The sequence below is a fragment of the Carassius auratus genome, chromosome 29 (genome assembly GCF_003368295.1).
Source record: "Carassius auratus strain Wakin chromosome 29, ASM336829v1, whole genome shotgun sequence".
Taxonomy (NCBI): domain Eukaryota; kingdom Metazoa; phylum Chordata; class Actinopteri; order Cypriniformes; family Cyprinidae; genus Carassius; species Carassius auratus.
Genome location: NC_039271.1, coordinates 5,537,483 through 5,552,195, shown reverse-complemented (window position 1 = coordinate 5,552,195; position 14,713 = coordinate 5,537,483). Strand labels below are relative to the sequence as shown.

Genomic DNA, 14,713 nt, shown 5'->3' with positions numbered 1-14,713 from the left:
TCTCGGGCTAGGACATACACAAAGAAAAACAAGTAGAAAGAATAGAAAACATAGAATGCTAGTGTTTTTTTTTTTTTTTTTAAGAAGATAAATAGATAAAATAGAATTAAAATAGAATAGAAAGAGCTAGAGTTAGAAGGTCAAGTAAAGATGGAAAAGATGTGTTTTTAAGCCATTTCTTAAAGATGGCTAAGGACTCTGCTGCTCGGATTGAATCCAACAGTTGATGAAAAAAGTCAGTGAAAGTGATTTTGTGCCTCTTTGTCATGGAACAATCAAGCGACGTTCATTTGCAGAACACAAGCTTCTAAAGAGCACATAACTGTGAAGTAATAAATGTGGTTAAATGTGTGCAGAGCCAGTGGTGGTTTTGTAGGTAAACATTAATGCCTTGAGATTTATGTGGGCAGCCATAGGTAGCCAGTGCAAACTGATAAACAGAGGTGTGACTTGCATTATTTTTGGCTTATTAAAGATTAAACTTGCAATGGCATTTTGGATTAATTGTAGAGGTTTGATAGAAGTGGCTTGAAAACCTGCCAGATAGCATTGCAATAGTCCAGTCTGGACAGAACAAGAGCTTGAACAAGGAGTTGTGAAACATGTTCTGAATGAAAGGGTCCGATCTTCCTAATGTTCGATAAAGGAAATTTGCAGGACCGAACGGTTTTAGCAACGTGGTCTGAGAAATTCAGCTCATCATCACTCACAACTTCAAGGTTTCTAGTTGTTTCTGAAGGAGTTGTGGTTGATGAGCCTAACTGGATGGAAAAATTTGAATAAAGTGATTGGTTTGTTGAAACCACAAGCAGTTCTGTCTTAGCCAAGTTGAGTTGAAAGTGATGGTGCGTCATCCAACAATAAATGTCTGTTTGACAAGCTGAGATGCGAGCAGCTACCGTCGGATCATCAGGATGGAATGAGAGGTAGAGTTGAGTGTCATTAGCATAGCAGTGATAAGAAAAGCCATGTTTCTGAAAGACAGAACCTAGTGATGCCATATAAACAGAGAAGAGAAGTGGTCCAAGGACTGAGCCCTGAGGCACCCCAGTAGTTAGATGTTAAAAAAAACACTGAAGTGGTTAGATTAAGCAACATAAATGTAATTAATTTATTATGTAGGCACCACTCATATGAAACATATGGCTTAAAAATGAAGTATGTGTGGAGAAAAAATATAACAAGCAACTGTTGTTATGTTGTGATGCAAAACATCTACTGTGCTGCAGTTCCTGCTGAGCAGTAGCTGTGCTTTGTTTTTTGGCCGAGTGTTCATTTTGGCCGTTGATTATTCTTCTCAACGATTAGGTAGTGTGTGTGTGTGTGTGTGTGTGTGTGTGTGGGTCTTGTTGCCATGGAGACAGTGCCGTGTCTGCCGTATGTTTGATCCGGCAGTCCAGAGAGACTCATCAGCAAAGCTGACCGTCAGTTAGTCACACACTTGCAAACACCAACAAACACACAACTTTTGGATAAAACACAGCTTTCTTTTATTAGCATCAGAAGCTGTCAGAAAGATAGTGCTATCTATGGCACAATACAGACACACAGACAGACAGGGAGTGCATGAAGAGTGCGCGTTTGATCTGTTTGCCACAGACTTCATCAGGAGGAGTATAAAGCCTCAAAAGCCACAGAAAGCAACACTGATTACAGCCTCTTCTAAAGAGCTCAACTCCTTCAAACTGATTTTTCTTTCATGAAATGAATCCAAAATCACTAGTATATTTTCCAGTTTGTTGTAATCCACAGTGTATTTTGCAAACTAAACCTCAGAAGTGACTGATTTAATAAAATGCTGCTCATAGTGTAGCAGCTAAACTACTAAACAAAGTATTTTTAATTGGATTTATATCTGGCATCTTCAATGGAGATGTTTACAGAGCTCGTTGCAGTGCATTCTGGGATCGTCTTGCCAGTGAAAGGACACATATATTGATTTGATCAAATAAAGCTTGTTTTAGCACAGGCCTGTCAAGACATTTCCGGGTCATGTTTCAGTCAAAAATCAAGCTAGTTAAATATTTATTATAATGGACTTATCTGATTTTTTTTCAATTTCTATTAAATTAAAGTTGTTATTTTTTTTCAAGTCATACTGTAATGCTGAATGTCTGTAATCATTGGTTAAATATTGGAGGGGGAAAAAATGTATAGAGAACCCATTGAACAAATGGATTTATGTTGTTTCTACATTAATTTTGAGATTGAATGTGAAGTTATTGCAATATAAAAGTAGATTAAAAAACTTTAATGTTAAGTGCTAATCACGATTAATTTCAGAAAAATGTGTGATTGATTAGTTAATATTTTTAATAACTTAACAGCACTTATTACAACAACTATAACGTCATGCATAGACCTATATAACTATTATCATTTTTAATACATATTTTATGTTACTAGATAATTAAATAATAAAAATTTCTGACAAAGTGTTACCAATAATTTTTTTAATGTTTATAATAAAATATATGCATGGTGCAAAAAGAAAAAAAACACACACACACACACATATATGATTATTATTAATATTATTATTATTTTTTTTTACATAATTAGACTAAAATGCTCAATTAAATATATGCATATCTTATAATTACATGCATGCATTACTTAAAATTTATTATTTATTCATTACTTAATTTATTGTGGTCCAATGAAAGTTTTGGAAGTCTAGTAATAAGGCTATTTGTGACTTTTATAGCTCCTAATTAATGTTATTTAAAATGTTATCACAAAAACCTACATTTATTTGTCGTGTGCATAAGCGTGTAGATGAGCAGCTCACTGGGTTTGAAAGCAAAGCAAGTGTAGTACTGTTAGTGTACAAATGAAATGCATTCGCTGGGCTTCAGGCTGCTTGCGTGGTTAATGAAGTCACAGGACACTAAGTGAGATTTGAGCGGATCTGATCTCACATCCAAACCCCACATTAACCAAAGCAGCGCAGCAGTGTTCATGGGAGACTCCTGCCTGCGGGGTATGACAAGATCATTAGATACTGCTTCCACGCGTCCTGCACGCGCCTGTCACTGTGCGTTCAGAGCTTGTTTTCATTGTCCTGATCGTTTGTGCCGGCTTTGTGGTGATTACAGCCCTCCTGACGAGTTAAAGCCTCATTAGGATGCTAAAACAAAGACGAGAGACAGGCTCCTTTGAGACGCTATCTAGGGGACATGTCTTTTCATATTCACCAGCGCCGGCTATTGCCTTTAGCTTTTAGCAGTTGCACATCATGGGTTTCATGCATATATATATATATTTTTACATTATTTGTTTTGATTGCACACACTCATATATATTAATTATTTTATATATGTAACATTTCGATAATTAGAAATCAAACTAATATTGATGTGTATAATTTGTCTGCTTTTGAATAATTAACGTATAACATCATAGGTGTTTATATAAAAGTAAACAAACCTATAATATAATGCACACTATAATTACAAATATTTAAAGGTATTTTATACATTAAAAATATTAAATTATTGTTAAATAATAATTCTGTAAATTTAATAGTTTTATTTTTGTTCTATATTTTACAATAAAAATATATAAAATATATGTTTGGCTATATTTTTGGTTATATTTTATAATACACAATATATTTAAAAATATTGTATATTTTGTATGTATTGTCTGATTTCAAATAATTCAATTATTACATAGAATTGTTTGTATTAAAATAAACCGAACATCATGCATATCTAAAAATGTAAAAAAAAATATATTTAAGTTTCTGATTGTATTTTTTAAATATATTTTTGGGGTATATTTTATATTTTTCTATGTGTAATTGTTCAGATTTTAAATAATTAAAATATTAAATGTATAATACAATTGATTAGATGAAAAAAAAAAAAATCTTTAACTGCACATATACATTTATAATAATAAAATATTTAAAAGCTATATTTTATATAAATACATTTATGCATTTAGCAGACACTTTTATCCAAAGCAACTTACGGTGTATTCAGGCTAACATTTTTTACCTAACATGTGTTCCCTGGGATTCGAACCCACAACCTTGTGCTACTAACGCAATGCTGTACCTCCTAGTCACAGGAACACTTTGTAAATCATTTTATATTTAATTTATATTTATAAAACATGCTGTCAGTCCCGACTAGCTACAGTACTTTGAAGCACGTCAATGCTTAGCAAAGCTTGCACAGATAAATGTGGCACCTTTCACTGTGTCCACGAAACACTTTTAGGACTCACCAAGTTAAAAACAAGGACAAATGCACATCGAATAAAACTTCTTCCTGACCGCCTCCTCACTAACTTCGTCTCTCTCTCTCTCTCTCTGTTTCTCTTCTCAGTTCATTGCGTTCGCCTCCTTGTTCTTCATCCTGGTCTCCATCACGACCTTCTGTCTGGAGACGCACGAGGCCTTCAACACCATCATCAACAAGACAGAGGCGTCTCACAACGACTCCTTCACGGACTCCAGCCAGCAGTACGAGATCGAGACGGACCCGGCGCTCACCTACGTGGAGGGCGTCTGCGTGCTGTGGTTCACCTTCGAGTTCCTGGTGCGCGTCACCTTCAGCCCGGACAAGCTGGAGTTCGTCAAGAGCATCCTGAACATCATAGACTTCGTGGCCATTCTGCCCTTTTACCTGGAGGTGGGCTTGAGCGGACTTTCCTCTAAAGCCGCCAAAGACGTGTTGGGTTTCTTGCGCGTGGTCCGCTTCGTGCGCATCTTGAGGATCTTCAAGCTGACGCGGCACTTCGTGGGTCTGCGTGTATTGGGACACACCCTCCGGGCGAGCACTAACGAGTTCCTGCTCCTCATTATCTTCCTCGCATTGGGCGTCCTCATCTTCGCCACCATGATCTACTACGCCGAGCGGATTGGAGCCAGTCCCACCGACCCCACGGCCAGCCACCACACTATGTTCAAGAACATCCCCATTGGTTTCTGGTGGGCCGTTGTCACTATGACCACTTTAGGCTACGGAGACATGTACCCTCAGACGTGGTCTGGCATGCTTGTAGGCGCCCTTTGTGCGCTCGCCGGCGTGCTGACCATAGCCATGCCTGTCCCCGTCATCGTCAATAACTTCGGCATGTATTACTCGCTCGCCATGGCCAAACAGAAGCTCCCTAAGAAGAGGAAGAAGCACATCCCTCAGGCGGTGCAGACCAGCTCGCCGTCCTACTGCAAGACGGACCTGAGCACGGCCTGCAACAGCACGCAGGGACCGAGCCGAGGACTGGAGCGCCATCGCTCAGGTCAGAGCTGTTAAGAAGCCGTGAATTGTTATAACAGCGTTCCACGAAACCCCTGTAGCTGTCATGCAAACCTGATTCCCAAAAAAAGTTGCGACACTGTACAAATTGTGAAAGAAAACACAGAATGCAATGATGCAACATAGACGACACATCAAATGTTTAAACTGAGAAGATAGGGAAAATAGGTTGATTTAAAATGTCATGGCATCAACACATTGAAAAAGTTGGGACATGTTTACCACTGTGTGCATCCCGTCTTCTTTTTATAACAGTCTGCAAACGTCTGGGGACTGAAGAGACAAGTGCTCAAGTTTAGGAATAGGAATGATGTCCCGTTCTTGTCTAATACAGGCTTTAGGTCGTACCTTGCTCTTTATGATGCACCAAATGTTTTCTATGGGTGAAAGATCCGGGTCATTTCAGTATCCGGATCCTTCTTCTACGCAGTCATGATGTTGTAATTGATGCAGTATGTGGTCTGATATTGTCATGTTGGAAAATGACAGAGACGACGTCTGGATGGGAGCATATGTTGTTCTAGAACCTGGATATAACGGTGAATGGCACGGTGGATTGTGTTCACTGACAATGTTTTCTGGAAGTATTCCTGAGCCCATGCAGTGATTTCCATGACAGTATCATTCCTGTATGTGATGCAGTGCCGTCTAAGGACCAATATTTGGCATGACATTTCAAAAAGTTATCTATATATAAGTTATGTTATCTATATTCTATTGTGAATACAATATAAATTTATGAGAAACTATTCCTTTCCTTTTTTACTCACAATTTGTACAGTGTCCCAACTTTTTTGGAATCTGGTTTGTGTGTGTGTGTGTGTGTGTATATATATACAGTACAGACCAAAAGTTTGGAAACATTACTATTTTTAATGTTTTTGAAAGAAGTTTCTTCTGCTCATCAAGCCTGAATTTATTTGATCAAAAATACAAAACAAAAATGTAATATTGTGATGTATTATTACAATTTAAAATAATTGTTTTTAAATGTATTATAATTTAAATGATCATTTATTTCTGTGATGCAAAGCTGAATTTTTAGGATCATTATCACACGATCCTTTAGAAATCATTTTAATATGATGATTCATTATCAAAGCTGGAAACAGTTCAGCTGCTTAATATTTTTTCAGAACATGTGATACTTTTTTAGGATACTTTGATGAATAAAATAAATAAATAAAAATAAGCGATGTTTTTAAAATATAAATATTTTGTAATAACAATATACACAACTGCTCAGTAATTTGGGGTCAGTAATTTTTTCTTTCTTTTTTTAAAATAAAATCAATAGTTTTATTCAGCAAGGATGTGTTAAATTGATGAAAAGTGATAGTAAAGAAATATATTATTAGAATTTTCTTTTTTTTTTTTTTGAATAAATGCAGTTCTTTTTAAACTTTTATTGTTCAAATATATCAGACAGCAGAACTGTTTCCAATACTCATAATAAATCAGAATATTAGGATGATTTCTAAATGATCATGTGATCGACTGATGTTACATGTGACACTGAAGCTGGAGTAATGATGCTGAAAATTCAGCTTTGCATTGCAGGAATATATATATTAAAAAAAAGTTTATTCAAATAGAAAATTATTATTTTAAATTGTAATAATATATCACAATATTAATGTTTTTTCTGTATTTTTGATCAAATAAATGCAGGCTTGATGAGCAAAAGAAACTTCTTTCAAAAACATTCAAAATAGTAATTTTTGGTCTGTACTGTATATATATATATATATATATATATATATATATATATATATATATATATATATATATATATATGATTAATTAAACCGTAATAATATTAATAATAATATTTTTTTTTGTATTTCAACCTAAACTTATTTTATTTCAGTTAGTTGCCATGATAGTTTAAAATAAATGAATAATAATAATACATAATAATAATAATACTGTCTCCACAGAACTTATATTCTCATGAATACATTATTCAGGATCTTTTTAAGTGGTTTTCCTCGTGGGGATCATTAGTTTTGTCTCGCTCGCTCCTGTGTTTGACCTCTCACCTTTGTCTCTAGCCGGTTTGCATCCCAAATTAGCAACTGTTGTTTCTCACCGTTTCCCTCCAGTGCTGTCTGCTGACTGCAGCGCAGGAAGTGACATCACCATGTCTCCGGAGGAGCGGATGCCCATGCGGCACTCCAGCGTCCGTGATCAGGACCGTCTCACCGAAGCGACCTGCTTCCTGTTGGCCGCCAGCGACTACACCTGCACAGCGGACGCAGCCATTCGCAAAACAGGTACCTGATCGACCAATCACAGCCCTCCGCTCTACACATCAGCATGCACGTCCAATCAAAACCCTCGTCACTGAATATCTGCCAATCCATTCCTCCACTGACATCATCATTCACTCATGGATGGAAATGAAGGACTTTAACTGTTCAGACTCTTTATGTTGGTTTCTACGTCGTCTGCGCCTGTGCTCGTCTGTTCATTAGTCGTTACTGTGTTTACAAGACATTAATGAAAATTAGATTTTTACATTTTGTTTTTACATAAATTCCTACCATGACTTTTAATTGGTTTATAATTAATATTTTAATTATATATTGTATTACAATCATGAAATGTAGTTTTTTTTAAATAAATAAATTACTACTGATACTTAATTGTTTCAGAATTTAAATGTTAAATTTATAATAAGACTTTTTTTTTTTTTACATAAATTACTACCCTAATGCATAATTGCTTTCCATTTAAATTGTAAATATATATTGATTTGCAGTAATTATAATTTTATTTTTTACATAAATTACTACCATAATGCATCATTTTCACAATTTAAATTTGAAATGTATATTGTATTAGAGTAATTAAATGTAGATTTTTTTAATTATATTTCTACTGCGATGCGTAATTTCAATTTAAATGTTAAATATATATTTTATTATAGGACTGAAAATGTGGATTTTTTCATAAATTGCTACCATGATGCATAATTATTTAACAATTAATATGTATAATTATTTCACAATTTAAATGTGTATTACAGTAATGAAAACGTGATGAATTTCTACCATAATAATTTTTTCTAAAATTAAAAAATTTACTTGTTGCATTGATGAGAATTAGTTTTCTTTTTACATAAATTACTACAGGATGTATAATTATAATAATTATTTTTACATATATTGTATTACAGTAATAAAATTATATATTTTTTTACATTAATTGCTACCATGATGTATGATTACTTAATTAAAATTTTAAATAAGTTGTATTACAGCAACACAAATTGTATTTGTTTTCTCCCCATAAATTAACATGCATGCTTAATTACTTCACAATAGAATTGTACATAATGTATTGTATTGGATATCTGTTTTCCTCACTCTTTATTTTGCTCTTCTGACCATGCATCTTTAGTTTGTTTGCTACATTTTATGATTTGCATGCAGCATTGCTTTCACTGCTGTGACTGAACTATTAACCAGTGTGAGCCCAAACCAGGCAGATGTTGAGTCGGGGCCCGGGGCCACAGGGCCGTACTGTTTGACAGACACAAGCACTGGGCTAATAACCCTACTGGGATGTTAAACGTGCACAGTGTCCAGACGGGGGCCGTTTGTAAGGTCACACTCAGTCACAGCTCAACCAGAGCGAAAGGCCATGAGAAGGTTACAGACATCCTGTTAAACATATTTATGACTGCTCTATGCCTCTATATGTCAAGCTATGGTAATATATTACAGGGCTCATATATATATATATATATCATATATATATATATATATATATATGTGTGTGTGTGTGTGTGTGTGTGTGTGTGTGTGTATGTATTTGTAAACACATTTGAATTGTTTATTTTTATATTTTTTATGATTTTTTTTTTCTCAAGCATCAGGGCAACAGCTTTGATATATTAGGGGCCATTTTATTTTATTGTAAAAAAAGACTGTATTTTTTATTTTAAAATTATATTTTCATATATTTTTGAAAATGTATATTTATATATATATATATATATATATATATATATATATATATATATATATATATATATATATATATATATATATATATAGATATATAGATATATAAATATATTTAATAATTCAATATATTTTAAATGCACACACATTCACAGCTTTTTCTAAATAAACATCTTTATTATAATTATAATATATTTATAAAAAATTATAATATATATTTAGATTATATATTATATAATATAATATATTATATTACCATATGTTTATCTATACACATCTAAATATCAATTAAGAAATATGTATATAAATAAATATATGCTATTTATAAGTTTTATATATATATATATATATATATATATATATATATATATATATATATATATATATATATATATATATATATATATATATATATATAATATAATTACACCCACAAAATATTTTCTTTTTATAAAAATGTTTACATTTTTTAATATAATTATATTATTCGAATTTATAATATATTTATATATATTATTACATTATTAAATTCACCAAAAATATATTTTATCCTTTTAAAATATTTTTAAATAAAAATCTTTAATATAATGATATTATTAGAATTCATAATATAATTCTTAATATTTTTTAACAATTATTAATAATGTATAATATATAGGTTTATATTACAATGTTTTATTTTAAGCCATCTTCCATCATAATGGTCCGTTACCACATACAGTTTTACATTCTGATATGCATGATACTGTACATACTGATCAATATCATTTACTTGCATTGATGCATTAATATACAGTCAGGACAGATACTGTACACTGTTTGCTCGTCATTGGTCAAACTCTGTCCAGAAATTAGAGTTTTGCACAGTTCTAGTTGGCATTTCCATCCAGACTGGCTTTTGTTGAAATATTTGTGTTGAATTTGATTCATATCTTTTCAATCATCATCATTTTGAAGGCTGTTTGTGTTCACGTCTGTCATGTCTCTCACTCGTCTCATGTTTGTCTCGTGTGTTTGTGCTCTTCATGCTGCGTTCTGTCTCGCGTCTGAAGGCTTTGACAACATAGCCGGCTCTCTGCGTCTCTCTCCAGTGACCTCGCCCTACAGCTCGCCCTCCCGCTCCCCAGTGCCGTCCATCTTCTGAGGACACGCCCCCACACTCTCACAGCCGAAGACTCCGCCTTCTGTGGGCGGAGCTCTGTATAATGTAGCATTAATGATGTTCCATAAATAACTGTATGTAGAGTGGTATTAGTAAGTTCATAAGGAGAAACACTGGGGCGAATCTCACAAAACCATAATACAAAAAAAAAAAAAATGAAAATGAAGCCATCTTTGGCATTTCAATTAAACATTTATTATTCTTTTAAGATTTGTTTTCCCATTATTCTTAGTAATGCTTCTCCCTAGATTTATATTCAAGTAGTATAGTTTTTTTTATTAATTGAACCTAAATCAGTTAAAATACTACCATGATGCATAATTATTTCAGAAGTTGAATTTTAAATTTTAAATATATTATATTACAGTAATGAAAATTAGATTTTTTTTTACATAAATTATCATGATGCATCATTTCAGAATTTACATTTTAAATATACTACAATAATGATTTTTTTTTTCACATATTGACTATTATTGACTATTTCACAGTGTATTTATTTATTTATTTAATATAATATATACACATATATAAATATATATATACCTATATATAAATATAATATGTGTATATATTATATTAAATTTATTTATTAAAAAAAAAAAAAATATTCTTAAGTTAAATATTTATATATCTAACTATATATATATAATTGTTTAATTAATTGTCATGAAAATAGTGTTTTCAAGCAACAACAAAAAAAGTCCTAAAAAATATTTTATTGTTTTCTGTTTTGATTTTTTGTGAGCTAAAAAATGTCTTGAACCTGGTTTTTGCGAGATTCGCCCAATTAAAGTGATGTTCTTTTATCAAACATTTATTTTGTATTAAGCCGATCAGGAGATTGAACGTGTCTGTAAAGTGTCTGCAGGTTTGTGTTAGACGCATGGCACTGGTTCACACACAGTTGAGACTCTCGTGCTGTGTGATGTCACTGGGGAGAAGGACTCTGATTGGCTGAACTTGATCTGATGGCTCTCTGATGCTGTGATTCTAAAGGACTATTTATAGAAATCCGTTCAAATCAACATGAAACACCGCTGCATCTTTACATCCCAAAAACTCCTTCCTGGTCTAGCTGTGCAAAATAAGGGCTTGTTTTAATAAAAGGTTTTTTTAATACCATTGAGATAATAGTATTATAACTGTTATAATTGTATTAATGTTTAAGTTAGCTTTAGTTTTACTTTGTTTAATTATAAACTAATAATAATCAGTTAATAATAATTCTTATTTTGTTTTAAGTCTATATACAGTAGTTTTTATTTTTATTTTATTAAGATTTATTTGTTTACAGTTTTATTATTTCTATTTTCTATTTTAATTTGAGTTAGCTTCGGTAATTGTGTTTTTGTCATTTTTATTAGTTTATTATATATTTTTTTATAGTTTTTATTATTTGTTTAATTTTAGTTTGAGATGCTGTTATAGTTTTTACATTTGTTTTTATTTAATATTTTAATTTGAATTAAAGTTTCAGTATTTATTTTCAGTAAATATTCTTTTATTTTATATACTTTTAATGTCTATAACTTCTATTTATTTTGATTTCAGTTGTTGTTTAGCTTTATTACAATGTTCAGTGTTAAAAAATAATTATACTTTGCTAAAAATTTTACCTATTTTTATTTTTCTAAACTAGATTGTTAATGACAATAGTAACATTTCCTTTAACGTAGAAATTCATATGTAGAATATCTAAATAATAAATTAAGAAAATAAAATTTGACTTCATAAAATTGGAATTATTTGGAATAATAAAAAAAGTTGAATAATTTCAAATAATTAAATAAATGTTTCTTAAACGTGCCATTATGGATTTTGCACAGGAATGTGTATTTAGTAGTTTTGATCTCATGTTGATTTGATCTCACTCTGTTGATAAAAATTATAAATCTATTAATGAGTCATATATTTATTTTCATGCTTGCAAAAACATTCCTAGTCATAACTAATTGAACACATGGTCTGAAAGTATCCCATCATTCATTATTAATCTACATCACCAGTCATTCATCTGCCTCCTCTGACCTGTGTGTGATTCATCTGTGCAGTGTGTGTTTGTAGCTCATGCTATTTCGGAGACGTAATTCACAGATTTGTCCTGAGCATCATGTGAGTGAGTCTGGAAGAGACGGTTGCTAAGCAACTGGTGCAGGGAGATTTTGTGTCATGCCTCCTCGGCGTAAACTTCATTTAGCACTTTGTGTCCACACCCTGTGTGTTACCCAGTGTGTTACCTCAATCACTGCTTGTGTGTGTAATATAAGAGAAATATGTTGTTAGGGCGAGTCTCACAAAGAAATATCCATGTCAAATTTAATCCGAAAATCAAAAGAAAAAGTAGGAAATTATATTCTGCCTAAAATAAGAAATTTGTATTGCCACAATATGTTTAGAATCACATTTACTTTAATGTAGAAGTTTACTGTAATGCATAAAATCTGGATAGAATATATATATATTAATGAGTAACTGTGCATGCATATATAAAGAAGAAATGGCAAACATGGAAGATTTAGTTTGATTATTTAGAATACTGAAAATGTATGCATAAAAATCAGATTTTCCATGAAAAAAAAAATTAAACATCTTTTATTGCATTGCATCTTGTTGATGATAAGTTAGAAATTTTTTTTAAATTAAAAAATAACTGTATTGTAATAATAAAAAAAAAAACTAAAATCTCAACGCAATTTCTCTTTTTATTCATGCAACATATAATTTATTATATTTATTTTAGGGTGAAAGATGCAATATATTTTTTCTATAAAATGTGTCTAGTAATGTTTCTTTTTTTAAAGAACAAATGGCAAATATTGAAGCTTTTCTATGATTAGACAAAGTACTGATAAATTATTTATCACATTTGATTAAACATACAAATTAACTCCAATACAAAAAAGCTGATTTTATTATATTTGTTTTTGTAACTATTCAGTACCGCAAATTGTGTAAATACAGTGTCACAATGTCCCCATTTTATCCTTGCCAAATATTTCTTTTTTTTTTTTTTAGGGTAATATTTCACCCTTGACAGATTAAATTAGATTAACCAGTTAAAAGATGCACCCTTTTTTGGTCTACAATAAAAAAAAAATGTAAAGAACAAATGGCAAATTTTGAAGCTTTTGTGTGATTTCATATAGACACACAATACTTATAAATAAATGCATTAAAAACATTATTTTTTTCTTTGCATGTTATGTGAATGACAATGAAGCACATTTTCTTTTACGTAGAAATTAAATGCAATGCATAGAATTAAATGTTGTTGTTTTTGTTTTATTAATATAAATTCGGTACAAAAAATTGTCTAAATTCACATGCAAATATTAACAGCCCTGGTTAATTTCCCTTTTTATTCATGCAAAAAAAAAAAATGATGTTGATGCTATTGTGATGCAATTCTGATGCACGGGATGTTGTTGCGTTTGCAGCGACTGTATCACCTCTGGCTGACGTACAGTTTATATCGGCCAGAGACGGGGAAGGCGGAGCCAGCAGAGACTCAGATGGATTTGATGAATTGGATTGGACAGTCTGGAACAGAATAAGCCTGTGATTGGACGCTCACTTACTAATCGATCGGACCAATCACGACATTTGGAGTTTCCCGTTCTTTTTCTGCGTGGGATACAGACAGAAGCCAGTTGGCACAAAGAAAAAAAAAATTCACAATATGGATAGAGAAACTTTTCCTGCTTAGAAGGAGTCTGTTTAAATGTCACATCTGTATAAAGGACACACATGCACCTGTGGCTTCTCCTCTGTGTCAGGTAGCAAATCAAACACCCCTCGAACCCCTTTCCAAAGGCCTCTGTCGTTGCAATAAGTGTATTAAGATGTGTAGAGGCACAAGTGTTTAAAAATGAAGTATTAGTGTATCGACGATACTAAACTACAGAGTAGAGAGAGAGTAAACATGATCAGTTTAATAAACGTGATCTTCAGTCATTTCTGCTTTAATTTGTTCTAGTATCTCTGGTGGATTCGTTGTTGTCTGTGTGTGTGTCTGTGTGAGGGATGGTGAACTCAAATGGGACACTTTAAGGAATAGTTAACCCTTGTGGATTGTTTAAATTCACTACCTTTTCGAGTTGTGCGGGATGAAAACATCCACTCAATTAAACTGCTGTAAAAATGTATCAGATTCATTTTTTTTTTAATTTTTTTTTCATAAATCTGTTAATCAACCTCAGTCCTGATCAAAACTACCAAAGTTTTTTTTTTTAAATCCAACAGTTTAACTCTTTAATTGCCAAGTTCATAAATGATGTCACTGATTTGGGGGGAAAAAACACACAAAA

The 14,713-nt window shown here is 32.1% G+C and overlaps 1 protein-coding gene across 2 annotated transcripts in view; it reads left to right on the top strand.

Moving 5' to 3' along the window:
• LOC113048494 (potassium voltage-gated channel subfamily C member 2-like) overlaps window positions 1-14,713 on the top strand; it is a 59,464-nt gene that overhangs the window by 29,559 nt on the left and 15,192 nt on the right. The window contains exons 2-4 of one of the 2 annotated variants that reach the window (XM_026210344.1): window positions 4,338-5,253; window positions 7,376-7,546; window positions 13,844-14,500. In XM_026210344.1, coding sequence (XP_026066129.1) covers window positions 4,338-5,253; window positions 7,376-7,546; window positions 13,844-13,968 — 1,212 coding nt within the window. In that variant the 3' untranslated portion in view covers window positions 13,969-14,500. Of the gene's footprint in view, window positions 1-4,337; window positions 5,254-7,375; window positions 7,547-13,843; window positions 14,501-14,713 lie in introns of those variants that run through there. The other variant, XM_026210345.1, reaches the window with a different exon arrangement.